At 43.1% G+C, this 24,733-nt stretch overlaps 1 protein-coding gene across 5 annotated transcripts in view; it reads right to left on the bottom strand.

Annotated features, from left to right (window-relative positions):
* bnc2 (basonuclin zinc finger protein 2) overlaps positions 1-24,733 on the bottom strand; it is a 158,840-nt gene that overhangs the window by 38,455 nt on the left and 95,652 nt on the right. For 4 of the 5 annotated variants that reach the window (XM_061058018.1, XM_061058033.1, XM_061058001.1 and 1 more), the window contains 2 exons: positions 3,527-3,629; positions 1,425-1,660 (listed from right to left, as the gene is read on the bottom strand). In XM_061058018.1, the coding sequence (XP_060914001.1) occupies positions 1,425-1,660; positions 3,527-3,629 (339 nt within the window). Of the gene's footprint in view, positions 1-1,424; positions 1,661-3,526; positions 3,630-12,424; positions 16,110-24,733 lie in introns of those variants that run through there. The other variant, XM_061058025.1, reaches the window with a different exon arrangement.

Raw genomic sequence — 24,733 nt, 5'->3', positions numbered from 1 at the left:
AGCTTTTCTCACACACTGATGATTTGGAGAATTTCCCTCAGAAAATATTGAAATCAAATGGTGAGAATGTGAAGGGCTGTCAAAACAATTTGTGGTTAAATCAATTACGCAAAATAAAATTATACATATACAGTTAATTAACAAAATATGGAATGGACATTGTTTTTATTCATTTTTTAAATTTAACTAATTCTATTATAAGTTAAGATTCTAGCAAGAAGGAAACTAAAATGATTGGTTGAAGATAAAAATGTTGTTTTTCAATAAGACAAATTTAGAGAATATATTCACAATTACAATACAACTAACAATATAACTATTATTCAATTAGAAATGTAATTGAAGAACTTTAGTGGGTTGATGGATTTTTTTTTTATTCCTGGACTATTTTGATATAAATTCATTTTTGACATATTTGACCAAAAATATCTGCAACATGCAGCATTTACTTTAGAACTCCTGGGATGTTAATGTTTATTTTGTGTGTGTGTGTGTGTGTGTGTGTGTGTGTGTGTGTGTGTGTGTGTGTGTGTGTGTGTGTGTGTGTGTGTGTGTACGTGTGTGTGTGTGTACGTGTGTGTGTGTGTACGTGTGTCTCTGTTTGTGTGTGTAAGACTTTCAGAGAAAGGGAATGGGTCTGCGAGTGTTTTACTCACAGAAGCTGTTTCCACATACAAACCACCCTCTCCTCACCATGCTGTTCCACTTACACTGGTGGAATACTAAACCATATACACATACAGATAAGCTCATGAGCACACAACACACACACACGCACGCACACACACACACACACACACACACACACAGAGCTAACCACATGCACATGTTCACTTGCTCTTAACTAATTCATTCAGGAACACTTTGGTTTGGGTTTCAACACCAAAACCTCCGTACCTTTGATTGAGAAATGTGTCTGACTGCAATTATATGGGGAGGGGGGTGGGGGGGGTTAGGTAGAGGGAAGGATGGATGGAGAGGAAACGCACTACAGTGGTTTTATAGTTTGCTGGCGTGACATTTTTCTGCACTTTTTTTTTTTTTTCTCAAATCCTTTCCTTTTTCCAGCCGAGGGCAGAGTGTTGACAGGGCAGGAAAAGGGGGCAGACTGGAGTAGAAGTAACAGCGGGGAAAATGTGGAGAAAATGGATGGGGAATGGGACTGAAGTGGCCGAGATTGTCGCTTTTCTACTTTTGATCGATACCTTTCACTATAACTGCAGAGCGGGAGAAATTTGTAGATACACTTGGAGAGAAAGGTTAATTTTCCCCTTCCAAATATCACCCAAAAATTGCAATAAATTTGAAAGCATGTGAGGAGATGCTTTTGTGTGTAAGCAGCAAGTACCGCTTCTACTTTGACGTGACATTCCAACTAAACCTATGTGATGTTCGGCATGGTAGAGTGCGTGTTGGTCACTGACCTGCAGTATGTAGCCCCTGACGTAGTCTCGGAGGGTCCAGCCCAGGCCGTGCAGGATGTGCAGCACCTCTTCCTGCTTCAGCACGGAGAAAAGGCGATCGAGTAGAATCTTGAGCCTCACGGGTACGGCCTGGGTCCCGTATAGCATCAGGCTGCTGATGTCGAACACCACGTTGCACTGAACTATCTCTACCTGCGTAGGGTGGTACAGGTGCTGGGTGCTAAGCTTGTCCAGAGCTGTTATGAGAAGAAAAAAAAAAGCACACACACACACACACACACACACACACACAGGCCTCATTAATGACTATCAAGTTTCTCTCTCATCCCAAATCTTCCTGTGGAGGCTCCTGCACGGTCAGCACTGGCTGATGATAACATATGAATCAGATAAAAGCAATGACATTACAGTAATTATCTGCAATTCTTTCTATTTAATCTAATCTCCTGCTCTTTCACAGTTTAGCTGCCCTTGCATCTCCAATTTTATTTCCTCTTCTGTCTCCATCCTGACCTGCATTAGAGCCACTCTTTGTGTTTGCTGGCTGGATTTGCGTTCCTTATCGCATTACTTTGAAGCGTATTTATTTGTATTTAATCAGGGAGAACCTAAAGTGGTTTATTAACTATGAAGTCAAAGATATAGGACTGGTTTTGAAAGTAATTTCAGGTTCTTCAACCTGAAAACAAACCATTACCGTAGAATAATATAGTGAAATAATATCGTGATTGTTTTAATGAAGGTATCATACCAAGATAAACCTGTCTTATGTGACGTAAATCATTGTGTTATTAATATACTGTCTCTGCTTAAAGTGTTGGCAATTTTACTTAATAGAATACAAAATAATGAACATGTTTAATGATATATTTTTCTCTATCTACTAAATAGACAACTGCCCTAAAATCTTTAATCTTTAGTTTTATGTTTAACATGTTTTAGCAGCATAGCTACATGGATTAAATGATCATTTATCCCCTCTTTTAACCCAAAGAGCACATCAAGGAAGTGTGGGTACCAGGGTGGAGTAATATCTTCAGTGTCTCTTTGGCTGCCTAAAGCCACTTAATATTTTCAGCAATAGGTTATAGTTGCATGTATGTTTCCTGACATTCAAACGGAGGGCGATAAAAGTCAGCTATTAGTACGTTTTGTTACTGACCCGTCTATTTGAACCTCAGTCACCTCTTCCTCCTCTCAGGCTGTCTGTGCGACACATGGTCAACTCTCACTTTCCCTCCTCCCTTGTCTCAGTCCTTCTCTCCTCTCTTACCTCATACTTCTCTTTCTCTCTTTCTCCCACCCCTCCCCTCTTTCCCTGCCTGTCTGGGTGACACCTGGTTGGGTCTCTCTCTGATCCTGGGACGGCTTTTTCCTGCTGACGAGGGCTTTGCCTGACAACACAGCACAGCCAGACACGAACATAATAAAAAATGAAGAACTACTTGTCAGAGTCCCTGCCAATGCCGACATGAAATGAAGAGTGGGGGGGGGAGGAGAGATGGGTGCTTGACAGTTCAGAGGGAGAGATTAAAAAATAGTCAATAGGGTCCTGTGCGAGCCGCTGAAGGGCCCACGGCCCAGCTCTTGTGCGGCCGCAAGCCAAACAGGTGTTTTCTTTTTTCCCCCCCTCCTCCTTCTCTTTGTACTTTTCTTGCCTCCTTTCTCTTTTTCATACCCCCGTGAAAAACTCGGAACGTGTGGTCTCTTGCTTTCATATCTCTCTTGTGCTTCTGTACTACGATTTAAAAAAAATATCTAAAGTACTAAAACAAGACTTTGAAAACAGCAGAAAAATATAGAGGCATACAAAAACAAAGTTACTGCTACTGTGGAAAATCAGTGAAAATATTTTGATTCTAGTACATTCATATCCACAGATGGAGAGAAGCTGCTCTCTGAAGTCACCTAAATATAAAAAAAATAGTACGTTATGTCAGATGCCTTCATGCTGCGTGCATCTGTGAGTGGATGTCTACACAGAAGAGCGCACTGATATAGGTCAGAGCCTTTATGTCTTTCACAACAAGAGGACGATTACACTGTAAGGATCACATACTTACATCGAGATACACACATCAGACTAACAATGAATTACTTACCGTGAGCTACCCAGCCGTGTTTGCACTGGTCACATGTTCTTAGGTGAATCTTCCCGGGCTGGAAACACTCACATGTGCAGTTCACCAGTGTGCAGCGAATGGCCTGCAGAGACAAAGGACACAGACAGAGACAAACCCTCGTCAATCACAGAGTTTATAACGCAAGAGCTGAGAAAGAGCCAACTAGAGGTCATAAATACAATAAGAAACACAGCAACAAACTATTAAAATGACGGTTGAATGAAGGCTCATCCCACACCGAATAGAATCATTTTCCCATGTTTTTAAAAAAAAATCAGTGAGATACAAACAAGTATGTTGCACCCCCAAAGAAAAAGTTTCAGCTGCAACATTTCACAACTGCTTTTGCATTGCCAATCTGCCTCTCCATAAGGTAATATCCCAGAGTTCATGTGAACCGACAAAGGACTTCCCCTCTTGAAAACACAGAAATGTAACTTGTTTTGACTGAGGCTCCATTACTCAACACTGGAGCTGCACTCAGACTGACCTTGGAAAGCTTTTAGTAGTGAGGGGTTAAGTGTCCAGACTTGACGAGGGCAACTCAGTACAGCACAATGCGTCATCTGCTGAGGCTTAAATCCTTCACAAAGGCCTGCTAAAAACTTGTAACCAAAAACTTCAGGTACATTTTTACAAGAGGCCATTTGATCCTTTAAGATGTTTCACATTCTCCGGGCAATTAAGATTTTGTACAGGCATTTAAAAAGAAACGTATCATACGCACAGAAATCCACACAAATTATCACAGCTTCATCTTCCAAATGAGCGCAGCAGCTGGGAGTCGTAAATTTCACTGACGTGGAGAAACAAGGAAGTCAAAGGAGAATAAAAGGAGTGAAAGGAGAAAAGAAACATGAATCTTTATCAGTGCTGGCAGAACTTTGTTTACCCGACATATTTTACATTACCAAGATAAATTGATGAATAAAGATAGTAACACTTCTGCAACCTAAACTGCCTACAGGGAGTCTGAGGCTGTAGGAGGATTGATGCAGCTTATGGAAAACAAAAACCCTGGAACAATTTTACTCTTGCAAAACATCTCTTCTGAAATCCAACAGTGTTTCCTGAACATTAGCATGTAATGTTAGCAGTGAAAAGACCCCACAAGATAATAACTTAGCAGACTATAAAAACAACTCTGAATGACGAGGATTATGTCTTTTACATTCTGCTCATTTGGAGTCATTGCAAACGACAGAATGTTCTTATCCATGTGGTCGACAGAAACTCATCTGACTAAAAACTGAAACTATACCTTGAAAAATGTGAGGAATGTATGAGGCAGGAAATTGACAGCAAGTAAGATGACTACTGTGAACAGCTGTTATTGTAACAGAAATATCCTAAATGAAATGCTTTTCAGGTCGAAATATTAGTGCACTGTCAGTAAAGTTACATGTGAGTGTCTGAGGGGAAAAGGAAGGAATAATGCGACAAAGACTGTGCTTGTCCTCCTCGCAGCACAGTTCAGCTATCAGAGCGTCAAACTTTATGACCTTACAATCAGCACTGAACGTGTTATCTCATTTTTCTCACTGTTGTTCTTGCAAGGCACCTGTGTGACAATACTGTGACACAGACGTGCACCCAAAGGGTCGTAGGTTGGAGTCCATGTCTGCGCATACAGCCTACACGACAGAAACCCGTCAATCAGCACTTTCAGATAGAACAGAATCAGCCTTTACGCCACGCAGCTGAGGTCAATGCACCATTTAATAGTTCAGTTTTTTACTTATGTGCACCAACACACCCGACTGTGCACATTCTGGTGTTTAACAGCGGCAAATCAAATAACCCATTTAGTGGATTAAACCAATATCCTGTAATTCAGGATGTAAACCTCAGCTCACTCATAATCTACTAAGGGACCATAAATCTATCAGAATCCCTCCTGCTCACCCTAAGGTGTTGTAAACCAGATTAGTAACCGAAGGTGTCAAAGTGAACATGGGCTAATCCAAGATTAAACACAAAATTACACCACTTCTAACCATGTCACCTCACTGTTTGACACCGAATGAGACAGGAGCCAGAGATTATTTGACTTTACACCATTTTTAAGCTCTCCAGGTGCAGGCACGGCAATCCTCACCGTGTGTGTGAGGATTATACGCCGTGTGTCAGTTTGAGTGTACACTAAGCTGATGTCCTTATTCCCAATAACGTGCAACATGGGAGTTCAGAAGTTCCGCTCAAGGACCAAATTTGCTAAAATTGTGGCAGTTCATAAAGGTTCAAGCTAGAGTCAAAGCATGTGAGATTTCAGATACAGAACAACCTACAGTATGTTAAATCAGCGGATCAGACTTCATGGTTAAGGTTCTCCTTTTATTTATTTATCTACACTTAACCTTAAGAATTACATTGACATAAGTGGAATTTAACTGCTGCTACTGTCTAAGAATTCAAACTTTGAAAATAAGACTAAAAGCTAAAGAAATTGTCATTTTCTGAGCAAACAAAGCCCCCAAAAAAGTGCACGTTTAGATACAGTATATCAAATGTAAATAGTGGCCAATATACTGTAGGCTGCTCTCAGTCAAAATATGCAACATTCTGCACTTAACAAACCACACTTTTGGCTCTAGAAAAATTACAATTAATATTTGAGGTATTGTATTAAATGGGAAAATGATAAGCTGCTGGAGCCCTCATGATGTTGCAGACAAGTCCTTCCTGTCCTCTTCTTTATCCGTCACTGCGACATAATGTTTGTGATTTGTGAATGAACTTCATGTCAACTGTTTGCCAGAGAAGACTTTTTTATAAAACTCTCCTTGCAAAAATATTCCGCAAACTCCAATTTAGAGTTCCCAAATTTAGCACAGTAGTGTCACACAACACAACCCTTTTCCTAATTACCCGTAGCTCTGTGCGGCTGCGCTAGCAGAAGCAGACGGAAATAAACAATTGCAAATATCAAATGCACCTCTGCTGTTTACGAGCCGGGGTCTGACAGCTGACAAGATAGTTAAGGGGCGTCTAATACGGCAATTAGAGCGTGCCACTGTCTGTGAGGCTGCTGCTGTGACAAGGCGCCCTCTAATCACTGACTTATTACGTTGGCTAGCAGCACCTCTCATATCTGGCCCATTAAGCAGACAGCAGCATTAAGAAGCATTAAAGCAGCAAACCCCCTCAGCTGAGGAGGCACTGACGTGAGGGAGGGAGGGAGGGAATGTACCGTGCCTGTTATTTCTTGGAATTAATTTGTGCATTGTTTTGCGTTTAGTGAGGAACACGTAAGAGAAGAGTAACACCGGAGATGTTTTGTATATGACGGCATCCGAAGTGATCATACGCAATAACATAAAAGATTGCAATCTGATAACCACAGACAAAACATCAAAAACTTCATGATGAAGTGTATAAGTTCAGATGTGTGTGTGTGTGTGTGTGTGTGTGTGTGTGTGTGTGGCTTGTCAGAGGAAATAAGACAAAATCCTACAGCCTTCTTCTCATGAATTCTGCTTCTGCGGTCAGCATGGATCTGCGTTACATCTGGCCGTGGTTTAACCTGTGTCTGGCTTGGGCTGGGTCAGGGACAAGCTTGGGCCCGGATCCCACTGCTACACTCGCACATATTTGTCACAGCAGGCCAGGGGAGGAGGCTGTGTTATCTGAGGCCTGCATTAGTCAGTGTGCTAGCGTCTCGCCAGGGTTTCCTCTTTGGCTCACGACTACAGAGGACGTCGGTGAGGAAAAGGACAGAGGAGTGTGTGTGTGTGTGTGTGTGTGTGTGTGTGTGTGTGTGTGTGTGTGTGTGTGTGTGTGTGAGAGAGAGAGACTTAATAAAAAAAGAGCAGTTAGAAGGTGAAAGCAAAGAAAATCCCAAACTGCTGTTTCAATTAGACTCAGACAACAGTCAACAGTCTACCGTACTGCTGCAGTGTTCCCGCTCTGGTCAACAACATAACCTAGCCGCTTCAGAAAGCATCATTTCCAGCTCTTATCTTGTTTAAGTGTGTGTGTGTCTCATTGCTGGGTTTTGTTTAGCTGGAGGCTTGATGTTTCATGGATGTTTTGCTTGGCTCGCAGTCCCTGTCCCAGCCCAATTGTATAAACACTGACAGTCAGCAATGGCCAGCACCAGACTGGGGAGGACTCTCAATTAAAAGACTGTTAGTTGGACAGATGGAGTGAAGAAATGCGGGAAAAAGAGGAGCTGCAGAACAAGATGGCTTCAGCCTGGACACTAACAGATTTTCAAACAGACTGAGAAAAACAGGCTCCATGGCAAAGGATCGATACTGATACATGTAAATAAGTCCAACCCTAAAGCATGCAGCATATGTAGAGCTCAACAAAGACAGTTCCTTGGCCATTACAGTACTCATGAAACCACAGAACTGATCATGATCCCAAACTAATATCCTGTACAACTCTATTACTATTCTGTCATTTCTCAAGGTTGATGTTGTAACCATATGCCCCTGAAGACACCACTAAAACACAAGCAGTCCCTCTCTGTATCCTCCCCTGACAGCGTACAATGGAAAGCCAGCACAGACAGCTGCTGGATGCTGGCGGGGCATTGTTCCCCTGTCTTTAATTGAAACCTTTTACCATGTTCGACACACAGCCACAGACCACATTTCTTGTTTTGGTGAGTTAAGCAAAGCCGAGCTTTAAATGAAAACCCTGTGTGTACATATGCATCCGTGTGCATGTGTGCGCGTCGTCTTTGCAGCAGCAGCTTCGGATTTAAATTTGTCTCTGCTTAGGGTCACTGTAAAACACTGGGAGCATCTTGTCCTCTCTTCCACCCACAAGATATTATCTCATCCCTGAGTTAGCTGCTGAAATTCTGTCAATTTCCTGCCAGAAATGTGCGGCCAACGTGTGTAGGAAAAGAGGCACAGCAGCTTTGCGTGTCATAAAACAGGGCCCTGGCTCAGTCAGATAGATCAGGGCTTCACAGTGTCCATATTGGAAACAGGTGACAAATAAAACACGCTGAATAAAGAAAGTCTTTGTAGTCAGACATAGCACGCCCGAAGTACAGGGAAGCAAATACTCCATGCCAAGGCTAATTTTTCCTTGTTTGATTTTGTACATTGGATTTGACTTGAAACAGGGCTTTTCTTGCCTTACAAAATGGTACAAAATAAACAACGATTAATCACATGTGCACTGTTGTAAAAGTCTTACGCCGCGCAGGGGGATACTGTAGTCAATAGAAAAAAAAGGGTAGAGAGTCTTTCCTCTGAAACCCCTACAGTGTAAGGCTCCGTTCCCCATGTCAGTTCTAGTTTTGAGCTCAGCGGCTGGCAGTCACAGAGCCAGAGGTCCCTGTCCTTTGTGCAGCTGTGCGTCTGGGCTTTGACACGGGGCAGAGCGACCAGAGCTATGCTAATGGTAACCAAATGGGGCGTGAGTCCCCGGTGGATTACAGAAGAAGAAGAGAAGCATGTGTTTTCATGTATTCATATGGAGACCTGGGACCCCTCTCTTTTCTTCCTTTCTCTCAGTTAAGCAATATGGGAAGCAGCCATGTCTGTTGTTTGCACGCACCCTTAATTAATGCACTTTGTGACTTCACAGATTTTGAAATTCATCACCAGTCTGCTAAAGTTTCTTAAAGCTCCTAAAATGTCAACACAAACATATTACATAGTTTTGAGATTCATCCCTTTTATGAACTTACTTGGACTTAAGTTTAAAAAGAGCCACATTTAAAATTGAACAGAGTAATTCAAATAAACATTTAGCATAGACTGGGGACTCATAGATTTAATCTGTTAACATATTGCATCAGTGAAAATGTCCGACATAAGTTTCAGATGTTTGGCAGTGTCTCTCAGTTTGGTTGCACTTTGCGTTCTCCTGCCGTTAAATGTTGTCTTGTGGTAGAAATGTAGTGTCCTGTTGACCTAAGAGTTGAAGAGGAAACAAATTCTGTGACCCTGGAATTCGCCTTCCTGATGCTTATAAAGTCCTTTCTCTATCCCTTTTTTGAATAATCCAAAAGAATCACTAATCAGAAACATGAATCTGGAGTCCATAACTGAACAATCTAAACAATTAAACTGGAAGTGATGATATCTGTCATCCATTGGCAGTGCGAATGACGTCCAGTTTCAACTTTGACCACACGTTAAGTTCTGTCTTTTTGTGTTTGTCAGCTGTCAGATATGACTCACGCTCTGCACTCCTTCACACACACACACACACACACATACATACACACAGACACAACAACACACATTACTCCAGAATCACACACACAAAAAAAAAAGCCACACAACTCAGCTCAATTTCTGCTTACATGATTCCTTCTATTTGTGTGCGGTTTGACAAAAAGTCACAAAGTAAAATTTCCCCACCATGAGCACTGCCCCTTTTTGGGTTTTTCAAATCAGATCAATGACGAAACTTTCAGTCTGACTCACTTGTATGATAAATATCTGTGCGTGTACTTCAGGACAGTCATGCTTGTTTATGAAGTGCACCACTAAAGGACACCAGCTGGCTTTGATATTGTGAAACAAAGAGAGAGAGGGATATCACAATACTGTGAGCAGAAACACACGCCCTGTGATCTGGCTATCATATGCCATGCTCTCAGTATAGATGGAGCGCTGTACCTCATTGTTAGCACTGGACTACACTGTCAGTTCAAATACCTAAGCATCAAGGGAGTAGCAGTTCCTCCCATCTTTTGTGTAGACAGCAGGTCCAGGCAGAGGACCCTGGCTCAGGCCCTTGGCCCCTCTCAGCTCTCCTCAAAGCATTTCCCCAGCTGGAGATCAAACCATCTGCCCAGTGACAGACCTCTGGGTGCACAGATTCAAGGCCAGGTTCAAAGCAGGGTGCTCGGGGAGGCTGGGAGGGATGAAGCGAGGGAGGGGAGAGAGAGAAAGAGAGAGAAGGAAGGGTACACCGGCAAAAAGGAAGAGAAGTGAGATAGCTAGGGGGTGGGGGGGGGGGGGGGGGGGGGGGGTGATGAGCTGGGGGGGTTAGGCAAGCTGGTGTATCATAAAGGTGGGATGAGGTGTTTCAGCAAAGGTGGAGGAGGCAGAGGAAAACTGATGAGGGGACGTAGGGAGGTGGAGAAAGTGTAAAAGACATCAAGCTGGATTTTCTCCTGATAAACTGAAATACTGTGTAAGCGGTAGGATGTAACTCAAAAGCTAAATAAGGTTGTAAAAAAAAACAACTGATACCTGTGTAATGATTGCATTACTTGGTCATTTTAGAGTGTTTTATATCCATGAAAAATACATCTTATGACTAACGGTTGTTCAGAAAAGTCCAAAAAAGATTCATGCTCAGGATACATTTTTTCTTTAGAATTATTCTCGATTGAAGAGATTTTTGTTTGTTTTTAAAATGTTTTTTTGGGTCAAATTTCTCAAACCAACACACAGTACATGTCAGTCTGAAACCCATACTTTATCCTTTGGTCTTTAGATTTTGAAACATATCTACTGTTCATTGTTTAAAAAAACAGTTTTATCTCTAACTTTTGCGGGAAGCATAGGCCTCTATAAATTATATGAATTGTTCCTCTCATTGAGTCTCATGTTAAGTCTACAGTTCGGTTTTTGATCCATCAACAAGTCTAAATATGGATCCTATCAAAATAAAAGGAAGAATTTTCCAGGTTATAAGGCATTGCACAACTCGGAGAAACACGTTCTTATCATTAGCCATTGTGAGGACAGGATATCTAAAAAAATAAAACATTGTCCTCAATATAAACTAGATCTGCTCTGACCCTAAGCATATCAGAGGGAGCACTGACCTGCACCAGATAAGGACAAGTCCCTGTCAGATTTGACACCTGCACTCGCTGGCCCACTGATCGCCCTCGCCGAATGCAAATATCACAGTGACAGCGAGCGGTGCAACAACACGCTAGGTTTCTGTCTAGAGACTTAAGGAGTGACATGACCACACAGTGCGACCGGACACATGTTTGAAATGGGAATAAAGTGAGAAAAAGGAGAGGGAGAAGAGGGAAACGAGAAAAATCAAACCAAAGGAGTGAGGAAAGGAGTCGTGTTGGTGGGAAAAGAGAAAAAAGGAGTAGATGACCAACATGATCTGCTATTTACTCCCAATCTAACCCTTAACACATACAGAGAGTATTAGTCAGAGCCCAGATATATAACCAACCCCTCTCTGCGAGGGGACATCTCCATGGCGATCATTTGTTGACGTGGGTGTCAGGACACACACAAACGCACAGGCAATGGGGTGCAGGCTCGCAGTAGTATGACGACAGGAAGCTGAAGGCTCCCACAAATTGACATTTTAGTCCAAGTCTACAGGATGAGAGTCTACTTTCTGAACTATGCACATACGAGCGTCCATACACTCTTGAAAATTCCCTCTCATGCAAACATGCACATACACACACTAACACCCACACACTGTGAATTCCCCTACTCGAACCAACTCCCAGCCAGGGAACTCTTGGAGGAGATCCTAGATTTAATCTCACCAATAGCTCATTTTCTTTGACCATTTTTTAATGTAACAAACAGCAATAATTGTGTGTAAGCAATCTCCAAATTATGTGTGTGTGATTTTGCAACTAAAGCGAACACTACTGTGAACAGATTGGCTCCTTTTCAAGACACACGACCGGGCAATAATATTTGTTTCTTTCCTCAGAGTTTTGTTCAAACACTGTGTCAGCACGGCGGTTTACTTGTAAACACCTGGTCCTGCACACCCAACAGCTGTGGAAATACAAAACTGTATAAACTACACTGGAATCATTATTCTACGCAGATTATTTGTCTGCAATTGCTCCAAACTTCTCGAATCTCGCTTGTTTTTATGTGTTTTAAATATACACGTTATAAAATATCAACAGAAATTGGCCCAAATTGTTATTTACAGATCATTGGAGTTATTTACCTTAGCCAGCATTTGTGATGAGTGCTCCTGATTCGATAGTTCCCCCTTTTGATACACAATTCCAAAAAAAAAAAAGGCTGCTACTTTTTATTAGTATTTACAGACTCAGTCAGCAAATAACCGAGAGGGGGAGGGAGAGACAGGGAGAGTGTTTAAGCAATGGCTTCATGACAGCAATGACAAGAGTGTCACTCCCAAAGCCACACAATAAGGGGAAGAGTGAGGAGTGTCTTTGCATGATTTCAGAGAATGTGTGTGTGTGGGACAGAGAGAGAGAGAGAGAGAGAAAGAGACAGAGAGAGAGAGAGAGAAAAGGGAGGGAGAAGGCAGACGGCAGATTAAAGGAAAGTCCATATGGTTGTTTGGCCTTTATCAGTCTTACAAAGTTCAGAGATAGAGGAGCTGAAGTGGAGCCTAGACGCTGTTCCCGAGTCACAGGTCACAAAGAAGACACGGAGCAGCTCAGACAGGTGGGAGGAGAGAAAGGGGACGAAGAAAGCAAAAGAAAGAAACTCACAATTGCGTGAGGAAAGCAGGGCCAAGCCATGGTGATTGCCATTCTGCAATCGACCTGACCAAATTGCAAACTCCCTCTCAGGACCCTGTAAGTCCGCTTCATTTGGCTGAAGCCGGAATCCTTATTCCTGCAATTATAAAGCTATTGACTAATTCGACATATGTTAGCGTGTCTTCCAGCCCTTGAGTGCTTGTGTGCCATTGAGTCATTAACTTTGACAAATTGTGACAGACTCTTTTATTGCCACCCAATCATGAGGAACAAGACTGTGGCAGAGGAGTTAATGAGTGGCATGTTTCTCCTCTTCCCCCCGCCTCCTCTTTAAAACTTCCACTAAGATTCCTGCACACCCCAAACCCCCCGCCTCACCTCCTCCATATTTATAATTTTACCACATCCTAACAATAACACGGCCGGTACTCAGCAGAAAACACGCGGGCCCTGGCCTAATGAATCTCATGCCTTTACCACGGTAAAATGGCCAGTAAGTATTACCAGCTGCGACACTCTCCCTCTTTCTCTCTCTCCCTCTCTCTCTCTCTCCTTGGCAGTGGCATTGAGTTTGGGAGCGCAGGGGTGAAGGGGGGAGGAATTCAGGGGAGGGTGGGGAGGGTTGGGGAGCCAGGCAGACACATCTGAGTGCAGCTGGACCAGAGAGAGAGAGAGAGAGGGAGAGAGGTGGGGGATGAGGGGGAGGAGACCACAAGTCTCCGTGTTTCCAGCTGCCTTTCTCAGGGGCTCGGTTTTCGCTCCCTCCTCATGGTTTTTCGCAAGGCCCTTCTGGTCCCAGCTTACTTGAAAAATCACAAACACACACACACACACACACACACACACACACACACACACACATAGACACAGACACACATAGACACACATGTACACGGACGCCCTGATCCACCTCCCCTCCATCCCTCACATTCGGCCATCTTTGTTTGGACAGGGCTCAGGAGTTCCAGAAAAGCTCTCTCAGATGTGCTGAAGTAAGGGAAAAACAAAACAAACTGGCCCTCACAGACACACACACACACACACACACACACACACACACACATAGAGTCAAAATGTATGTGTATGTGCACGCACAGACACCAACAAGTACTTTGTGCTCACACAGAACAGTGTTGGAAGAGAAGTTCACACACACTCCTACACACATGAACAATTTCACATATGTGGAAGCCAAAATACCGTCTTCAACTTGAGAGCAAATTTGCCAAGAGATAAAAAAAAAAAAAAAAAAAAGTGGGATACAGTTTTCTTCATGGAGGTAGGCATCCTCCTGTCGAAGGCATGCATTCTTTTACTCAGTGTGTGTGTGTGTGTGTCCCAATCCAGGATCACAGCACCAGGGCAGTCCCGAAGCATACCTCGACATGTGTTACCTCTTTGTAATATTGACTTTGTTATAGCTATACGAGTGGGAGAGTGGAGCCAAGAGCCGAGGCCGTGCAGTAGTGGGGCCCCTGAGCTTGCTAGAAAACAAATACCTCGGAACAAGCCGTGACAATAGAAAACACAGCACCACAATAGCAATCCATAAAAACAGATTCAAATAAACTATAAACCGTCCCTCGCTGCTGCCTTGCTCTCTAAATTAAGAATATTATTTGTCTGATTCCATTTCGGCAGCATGTTGTCGACAAAGCCGTGGGATTTGGCAATGGAGCGAGTCTTGGCCTGGCTCGCTGTCTGAGAGTGTGTCCTGGACCGACTGTAAACGTCAAAATATCCTCTTTCTGCAAAGCCTTGACTTACCATCTAATTTCAATTAAATTCCAAAATGCTTCTAGGCTCATACGGACAAGCTGCCAAGATTTCCAAAACTATTACTTTTCCAAATTTAGATAATTATTATCAGCGGAACATGACACTAAAGTCAACCAACACACAGAGAACTGAGTGTCTAAATCTTTAATGGGAAAATAATACAACGCAAATGTGAGAAACCCTGGAACTTCAAATAATACAAATGAGTGAAACCAAGATAAAGGAAAAGCACACATGCTGAATATTTGATTAGCTTGCAGAAATAAAAGATTGATTATCATTTTCTTGTTCCAGTGAGTGTGAATCCCATCTCGTCTCTTTCCCCTGTGATGACTTTGCTTATACATTTGAATAATGAAGGCAAGTCATTTGAATATTCCCTCTGTATTAAAAAAAATGATGTTTTTACTCGATGCAGCAATATTAGCCATGTTAATTGGGCTCTTTGGACTTTCCCAATAGAAAGGCTAAATTAATTACTTTATGTCGACAAAATGTCAGACACGCTGATCTAATAACTACAACTGTTTCCAACAGTGTTGTTTTCGGTGTGTGCAGTTTTTCTCTCCGTGTGTGTGTGTGTGTGTGTGTGTGTGTGTGTGTGAGAGAGATTGTGAATTAAGTGTTAGCGTCCACAGGCCTGAGTTAAATCTAATGAACGAGATGGGAACAAAATGCTTTGACATCCTGTTCATGTTTCATGGGTGGCTCTTGAGAGTCCTCCTCCAATATTCATCCCCTCTTCTCATACTAATCAGCCACTACAGTATTGACTGTTTGTGCTTGCAAAGGGACTTTTTTTTAGCGTGTGTCTGCGCTGTGCAAACACACCCACACACACGTTTTTAATGCTCAAACGTGCCAATCCACACTCCACAGTGTAATTAAACTTGTAAGAGAAATATGAATTATTTGCAGGAGGTTACGTGTGTGTGTGTGTTTGTGTGTGATGTGTTCATTAATGTGTACCCTCCACCACAGGGGGCTTTGAAGTTCCACATTTTTGTTAGCTTATGGCTGTTTTTCAGTCTGCGGGAAAAAACTGTATCAGCGCATTTTCCCCAAGTACAACAAACATTGGGCGAGTAGGCGATGGGGAGACAGAATTAATATCTGTTAACGTGAGATGATCAGATTGTGTGTGTGTGTGTGTGTGTGTGTGTGTGTGTGTGTGTGTGTGTGTGTGTGTGTGTGTGTGTGTGTGTGTGTGTGTGTGTGTGTGTGTGTGTGTGTGTGCGCACAGACATGCAAGTGCATAGCGAGCGAGACCAAGAGAGGCCTGCTGATACCATGTTTCAGACGACCCCTTGAAGTGGAAATGAGCTTCCTCGGCTTTCTAACTAGTCCATTCTCACAAAGTCAGCAAACTCTGCCACCCCTCCAAAGAAATGCAGACACCTCCCCACCCTCCGACCCCCCACCCCCCTCCCCACTGCCACCCTCAAAACCCCCAACAGTCCTGTGGTCAGCATGCGAGATGAATTCACCATCAAGATCTTTGACTGAAATATCTTGTTTCATCTGCCGTTGTTTTAATGTTCAGAGAGGGTCAAGATCTAAGAGGTTCGGCTTCAGTTCCTGCTGGTGGCTTTTGTCCTGACTTTCAAAGAATCGAACAATGTCAACCAAAGCAGGCTGGTTAGGGACAGTAAGTGGTGATACAGGGTCTTTAACAAAGGAAGCAAAACCTGGGAAACAGAAAAAAACCTAATTGTTATTTTTAGCACTGTCTATTTTCCACCTGCACCTTACTTACTTACTTAAGAATAGAAGAACCAAGGTTTTGTTGACAAAATATTATTGAATGATTATTTAATTTTTGTTACAGTATTTATTGGGACATTTTTTAAATCACAAATAAAAAACGAATTTAAATGGTCCATATCTTAAAGTGATATCTCTTTTGTTCGTATGTTATTGATGGACATTTGTGTTTAAAAAAAATTATAAGCAAGGAAAATAATAATTATACATAAACTACCTGATAAACTGGATGAATTTGAACTCGTGCTTTTCTCTTGTTTGTCTAATTAAAAAAAGAAACAATATTATATATCAATATTTTTCCATCCCTGTCTGCTCCAAAAATCCCCTAGATAGTATCATTTAGACTTTAGAGTCATGCAAAAAACATCAAAAAAGATGAGCTCATTCAGGAAACATTTTTATGATCCTGTTTTCACAAGTGTGCCAGTGTGTTTATCACATCTCTCATTTTTGCATTATTACTTTTTTTTATGATGCTGTGTCTAAGCCTACATCGGATGTAGTGTGCATGCATGCATGCTGCTGTTTGAACCTGTGCGAGCACCTGAGGGTCCATCCCCAGCCGCCCTCGGAGCGTGGAGCGACAGCTGTATGGTGATGCAGCAGCGATAGGCATCATCGGCTTGCTAGAGACTAATTGGTCCACAGCGCTCCTCTGAGTGGCCTCGCTAATTAATTAGAAAGGCAGTGGAGCTGAAATTTTTAATCAGGACACCAGGCTCTCCAGCTAGCAGGAAAAAAAAGACATATCACCCCATCATTCCATGTAATCCACCTGACACAGATCTCCCATGTTGTCATGTGAAATGTGTTGTGTGTTTAGGTATTCATATGATCTGACCAGGGAATATAAAATACATTTATTAGGGCTTGTTAAATCATTCTGAGACTTTCAGAAAATCTGTGCATCCTGATATGGTATGCATCACTTATATTTAGTTTGGACCCCAGAGGAAGATGTTAAGGTGGTCTTTTCCTTTGTGTGTTTCGTTTCACATGACCATATCTATATATATACCACTGACTGATTTGCTCTAATACTGTATATGTAAGTGGCCCGGTGTTTAAGATTTAACGGTGGCAAAAAAAATGTCAACATAAAAAAGGGAGGGAGGTTGTGATTTTTTTCAAATCATTTGCAACAATATTTGGATTTCCCTTCCCCCCCTTTTTTGTGCTATTTTTTTGTTAATAATTCTCCTTACAACATTAAAGCTCTTGTGTTAAAAAAAAAAAGATCCTCGGCTTTGTACTCAAATTGGGAAAAAAAGGGAGGAGATTAACCAAAGGAATGCTGCTTTTGCACCACTTTGGATGCACTTCTCTGTCCTGAAGCAGTACACTAACACACCACAATGATTTGTGGTGGAGGGCCAGGGTCTGTGAGGAATCAGCCAGAGACCAAACTACAAGAGGCAGGCTTAAACAGGAGCCACGCTGGTCAGCTACTTCACACAGAGGAGGAAGGAAACAACATGTGTTTCATCGCAGTGCTGGGATGACAAACTATCAACAGACTGGAGTTGCAGTAAAGGGAAAAACAAAAGCGGATGCACATCTATCTTACACAGATAACAAATCTGATGTGGTGGAAATGATTCATTTGAGTACATAATGCACTGAACTTTCTGTGAGGAGGAACGTTCTTTTATTGCTCACACCTTTACCTCGTGCGGTGACATAAGTTTGTGTGGTGTTCTAATCTCTGTGACCGCCTTTAGCTCTGTTCGGCGCTAATCAGCCCACTCTGCTCTTATCAGCCTGTTGCGCCGTCCAAAATAAACACACGCCGCTCTTTTATTGCTTTGTTTTCACAGGTCATTAGGGGAAGGCGAGAAGATGCATTGATTAGTTTTCCAGACCACTGGATTATTGTTGTGTTATGACTATCATCATTAAGTTTCATTAGGCCTGTGGTTGTTCTTGTTTCCAGAAAATGAAGACGTTGCAGGAAAGGCGAGTCGGGTTGGAGTGCAGAAGGCACGCCACACTAATCTGGAAGGTAAGTCGGAAAAGAAAAGAGTTCATTTATGCGACAAACCTTTTTAAGGAAGTGAGTTGTAATTTACACGCCAGCTTTAAGACTCAATTTTGATGCTTTTAAAAAAAGTATTATTAATATTTTTAGGCTAATTTATAACGCCAAGCTACAGCACAGCATTACACATTTATTTGAAGTGCATTAAAGCAAACTTAATGAAGCAGCATCAGGTCCTCTCAGCCAGCTTTGCTCTGTAACTACACATATGCTCCCAAAGCGAGAGGGAACTGGCTTTGTCGCCACACTAATTAGCATGTGTTAGCTAGTTAGCGAGAGGGCGGCCCTCTGTGATGTGTACTGAACTGGAGTAAAACGCCGGGGCAAGGACTGTACTAATGGCCCACTTCCTCCCCACAGGGACCCTCCCTGCAGCTCCACACGTGCTGGCATCAGTGCAGCCACGGGGCACCCACAGGGCCGCCACAGCACCGAGGGGGGCAAAGGCAGGCACTGACGAAGGACGCTTGGCCCGACTGGCATCATTTTCAATGGGAGTGATTCCTTGCAATTTAACAGCAGGTGACAATGACACTGGCACACATGCACACGGGCAAACTGAGAGTGACGTGCAGACTAACAGACCCATCGGCCTATGAAATAGTTCAGACAGTTGGGGCTGCCGCATTAGCTGGCTGCCTGGCAGTGTCGGATGCATTATTTACAGGAAGAGCTGGAGCATTATCAGCTCTTTGGCACTTGGTTAGCAGGCAGAGGCGGCACGCAGCGACAGCGAGCGGGTGTATCTCTGTCAGTGTGAGTAAACAAACAGAGGGGACGTGGTGTGACAGAGCAAACGGCGTGCCACGCACACACATGCAAACTCATTTGGGAGCTGAGAGATGGAGAGGGGAAGAAGAAGGAGAGGAGGGGTGGGTGGCATCCATATTTATAGGGCCTTTCTAGCATTTGTCCCCAGGCCAAATGCTGTGACTACACTCTGCTAATGTCAGAACAGCACTTAACCAGGCATTTCCAGTATGTCATGGACAGTGGGGAATACATGGGATAGATATGAGACCAGGGCAGAAGAAAACTGACAAACAAGAGGGAAACGCTGTAGAGTTGTTCTTTGAGGTGACAATGTTCTCAGAAAATACATCAATGTCTAAACTTCTATCTCTTCTAAACTTTCTTTTCAAGCTTCTGCTGCCTTGGAATAGTTACACAATGCCAACAATATGATTTTTATAAACTTCAACAAAAGAAATGTCTTTCTTTTAAACAACTTGATGTTTTTTTTGTCACCAAACCAAACGTCTCACATGCAGGAGTTGTCAACATATTTGGACACATACTATAGTTTTCTCTGTCGGTGCATATTTTTAACATACCTTTCTCAATTCTGCTTGGTAAACGTTCTCCATTGTCTTCTCTGTTCTGGTTGGGGAGCAACCTAATGATCATCTTTTATTTATTTATTTTTCTCTCAAAAAATAGTCCCAAGGTCTGGTCTGAAGTGATCTTATTTAGTGTCCTTTATTATGGTATTTACATGCAACTAAGCAACTACATACTCCGGCCTGGAAGCTGCTGTGAAGTCTCGTCATTTGCACTCATCGCTACTTGACAGCTACCGAAAAAGATGCCAAATTTGGCAAGGCAATGACTACCGTGAAGCGTCTCTAGTGCAACAGAGTTGTTGTCACAATGTCTAACCTTAATGCTCCCTCGAGTCAAGAAACCTGTTGACAGCACTCAGTGAGTGGACCTGTTTTTTCCTGCTGGATTAACGAGAAGTGAAAGTGACATGTAGGCCCTTCTCTGGCATGTCATTACTGGCGAACTTCTGTTTGGTCACCTGTCCCTAAGTTTGTTATGTGTCAGGCCCGGCATTCACTGGCACTCAGGGAGGCTGAGGGGCCCACAGGCCTCAGTGGCATGTCGGACACACAAGCGATGTGATACCCCCAAAGAGAGCTGAATTAGTGGGTAAAGTTGCTCCTTTTAGCACAACCTGTCATTATCTCAAGTGGCATGTAATTGTTTTGTGCAGCGAGATCCATTATGAATCCGCTGAGAGCAAAGGGCTAAATGTGGAGGATTATATGAATTCATTTGTTTGTCTGCCAGTTGTCCCATTTTATTTTTGTGGGAGATGCAATAATACAAAAGTTTTAGTTTGTGTGTTTTTAAATGGTCAGAGCCCTCATGGTGATGTGGTACAAAGACACAAGGTTCCTTTTGTGCTTTTAAAGGAAGTTGACAGTCAAGATCAAACTAAAGCTGTAACACTTTATTAACCAGTTAGAATGCTTACATTTTTTTAAGAATTGACTCCTTTTGAATGAAAAGTAGTATAATAAAGACTCGTTGCCAGATTATGTTGTTATTTAATAGATTTTCTCCAAAAGCATGAAGTTGTACTTTTCAGAAATTGTGCTCTCAGGGCATGGGGAGGTGAATATCGACAACACGGAGAGAAAGACAGATGAAACAGATTCATTAAGTTTGCTCAGTAAGTGCATGAGTTTGTGTGGGTGTGTGTGTGTGTGTGTGTGTGTGTGTGTGTGTGTGTGTGTGTGTGTTTGCATAGACTGAAGGAGGATATACGTACGTAGTTAATCTCGATCAAAGGCTCTTTCTTTTTCTTTCAGTGAGTTAAGATAATACTGGTAAAGCCCTTGGATTTAACACGCTGAGATAATGAAAGCATGTGTAATTAGCAATTAGATTTGACCAACTGAAGGTGGACAAACAGAGGCAAAACTCGGCATCAAGGTTGCTTAACAGTATCATGGCCTAAGGTGTGCTTAGTCTGATTTATTCCTCTTGAAGTCATGTTGAAATAATCAGATTATGAGCAGGCAGAGATGGGCAGGGGAGGAGGTGGAGAAGGGTTGCCTGTTCTCATCTTTGTACTGAACAATAACGTCGCGTCTGTATTTTTTCCTTTTCAATAACACCCATTTTTTTTTTCTGTTTCTGCTTCATCGATGAAGGATGAGTCTGCAGCATTGACAAGGCCGCTTGCTTTATAGACGACTGTGTTTCCCAGGCTTGCCGATAGAGGTGAGTGAGCCACTTAAGCCCCCTCGCACACATATTATTAGCATTACCATATCTGGGCCTGACTGCAGCTGAGGGGAATAATGTGTGTCAGGAGAGTGTAAAATTAGAACCAAAACCCTCACTGTTCTTTAAACCCACTTCCCTAGTCCCCACTTCCTTACTTATAGCCAAGCTTACAATGTCAAACACTAATAAGCCAGCTAATTCAATTAGGACTCCGCTTCTTCTTTGAGAATCCCCCAAAAAGAGACTTTGTAAAAAGATTCTCTCACAACTCTACACAGAACTCTTCATCATGAAGAAGTGGCCTTTATTCATAAGCTACTGGCGAGGGAACATGCTGCTGAGCTTGTTAGCAAAACACCCTGATCTGAGGCAAGAGATGTGTGACTAAAGCTGGGTCTCTTAAGTGTCTGTCACCCAGATCTAACCCGGGGAGAGCTCTTTGTAGGCTGCACTCTCTCTGTCTGCTCCTGTCTGTGCGCCGCGCTCCGCAGTGACTGGGGGATGAGCCCTGCCGTGTAGCTGCAGGTGACAGGGAGCCCTTTTTGTTGTCAAATCCTGACGGAGCTTCCACATGAAAAACATTTCACTCGAGCTGCTGCCGCCTCCTTTCTCTTCCTTCCTCTGCGTCTCTCTCTGTAGATGTCAAAGGCTACAACCACAGCGGTGATGCAGAGACAGACGGAGTCAATCTCGCACTCCTTTTCCCCCCTCGCTCTCTCTTTTTGTCATCCTTCCCCTCGTACTATTTCCTACATCTCTTCAGCTCTTCTATCGTCTCCTTTTATGACCAGCCTTTTCTTTTTCTCTGCTTTTCTTCTTACCCAGTCTTCCCTCCCTCCCTCCTTCCCTCTCCTCCTTTTGGCTTATAGATCTGAGTTTGGTCTCGGGAGGAAAATACAAGTCAAGCCATTGTCATTTCAAACGGCGTGATAACCAGACACTGGGCTGCCCGCTGACAACTCAGGGGAGCTGGCCCTGGCTTTGACTGTTAGCCCCCCCCCCCCCCCCCTTTGCTTCCTGCTCTTACTTTTTTTTCCCTCAAATCACTCCCTCTCTATCTTTTTTCTTCCTCTCAAGCTCACCTCCTCCTCCTCCTCCTCCTCACATGGGCCTAGGTAGCTCACTGTTGTTTGTTGCTTGCCGTTGCTGCTGCTGTGTCTTGCATCTGCTCCTCTCTTCTCTCCTCTCTGTGCCGTGGGGGGCCGAGGGGAATAGTTGTCTTAGTGTGTGTACCAAGGTCAGTGCTCTCCACATGACAGTTCTCTGCCTCTCGACAAGGCGGGAAATCAATACTTTCGGACTTGTGGCGCTGCCCTCGGTGTAACAACAACACTGCCCAGCGCAGAGCGCAGCTCACGCACCTGACACATCCCCAGCCGCCCCTCCAGGCCCTCGCCAGGGAGCGTCTTCCACTCTCATCCTGACCCCTTCATATGTCCACCAAGGCCTTCGGTTTTCTCTTTAATACACCTTTCCTCTCTGCACTTGTTTCTCTTCAGGCCTCCAACCTGCTGTACATCTGCTTCCTTGTTTCTTATATTATGCAATGCTTGCTTCTTCTATACCTGGATGAACTGGGTCTCTTGTACCTGTATCTTAAGTTTGTGTGTCTCGGTGTGAGAGTGTCTGCTAGGAAAGTGTGATCTTTGCAGAAAGAGTTGATCAGAGGCGAGCACAGTGGACCTACAAAATAAAAGACGTGCTGACAACCAAGAAGCAAGAACACATGCTGTTACTGGACCTACAATGATGAGATGGTTGTAGAAAGCAGTATACCTAAATCTACTTGCTCATTAGCAGCAAGACTTTGCTTTTAAATTCAATGTTGGGTTTGTCCATTTTTACGAGCAATTACTTTATATTATCTTTCTCGTTTTTATGTATATGTGTAACTCATTTTTGTTTTGCAAAATAATTTAAATAACTTTTAAAAAGTACTGGAGTTGGCAGTTGGACTTCTGTTTCAGTGGTCATCGTTTATGAAGGTTGACAAACAGAAAGAGAACGATCTCAAAACACGGCATAAGTCTTATGCATCAGGTTCTTCAGTTGTCAGTTCCACAAGCACAAACCCAACCCCAGTTCAGCCAATGACAGAAAGTAAGCTTAAGAATGGCAATATAAACTATAAAATCTCAACCCCTTACTGGTGTTAATAGATAATGTTCACATTTCTCTATCACAACCCATACTTGAGCAAATCGGAGCCATGGGCGACATTTCTTTTATACAGCTTTATAGCCTAACATGCCTCCTTATGCTTTTTCACCGACTGATAGACGTCCATGGAGAAAGAGAAAGCCCTGGCAGTGCGCCCCACACTGGTTGTTAAGCCTGCCTTTTGGTCTGCCTCTAATGACACCAGGGTGTGTGTTAGGCCAATTACAGCTCCTGTCCTTCAGCAGTCAGACAGAGTAAAACTCCCGCTCTCAGCCCCCGCCGAGAGGAGCCACAATCGACCCGAGTCCCAGAAGCTCTCCAAGGGACTCACACAGGCACACACTCGGCACTCTGTATCTGCTACTCCTCATCCATCGACAGGGCCATCTCCCATCATCCCCTGGCTTCCTCCCCTGGTTTCAGCTAGAGTAAGGGAAAATGCATCAAATAAAACAGCCACTTTAATGAATTAGATATTGAGCTGTTCATTAAAAAGAATCAAATTCCCTGAAGTCAGCAGGGGATACACAGTCGCAGAGTGTAACCTGGGGAAAGACACCACTTGTTTAGAGGAGTCATAAAACACAGGGATGTGATGACTCTACTGAATGTTCACCAGAAATGTCCAATGTGCAAGTCTCCAGTGACATGTGTTTCAGAAAACAATGTTATTTTTCTGCAATCATGGCAAGGTAGATTTTCTTCATCCTTGTATCCCTTTTTTTTCTGTCAACACTTGATTTAGTCATTCTGTCTGATGACAAAAGCTTTAACAAATACAGTTTAATGCTTTTAGTGCTGTGAGATCTGTGCCGATGAAGAGAAAATTGCTCGGTGACTTCTCAACTGTACATACAAGAAAATTCCCTGGCAAGTGAAAGGGTACATGTGTGCAGTTTGAAACCTGTTTTTATTGGCTGAGAGTTCAGGTAGTACTTGAAACCTTTGCTTTAACCTCTCCTGATGCTGCTGACTGCTTTTGTTTCAACAGAGACTTAAAATACAAGAAACACACTCCTGCCCCAGAACAAGGGGTGCG

Source organism: Labrus mixtus, chromosome 2 (assembly GCF_963584025.1).
Source record: "Labrus mixtus chromosome 2, fLabMix1.1, whole genome shotgun sequence".
Classification (NCBI taxonomy): Eukaryota; Metazoa; Chordata; class Actinopteri; order Labriformes; family Labridae; genus Labrus; species Labrus mixtus.
Note: the sequence above shows the minus strand (reverse complement) of the source record. Positions and strands in the feature narration are given on the sequence as shown.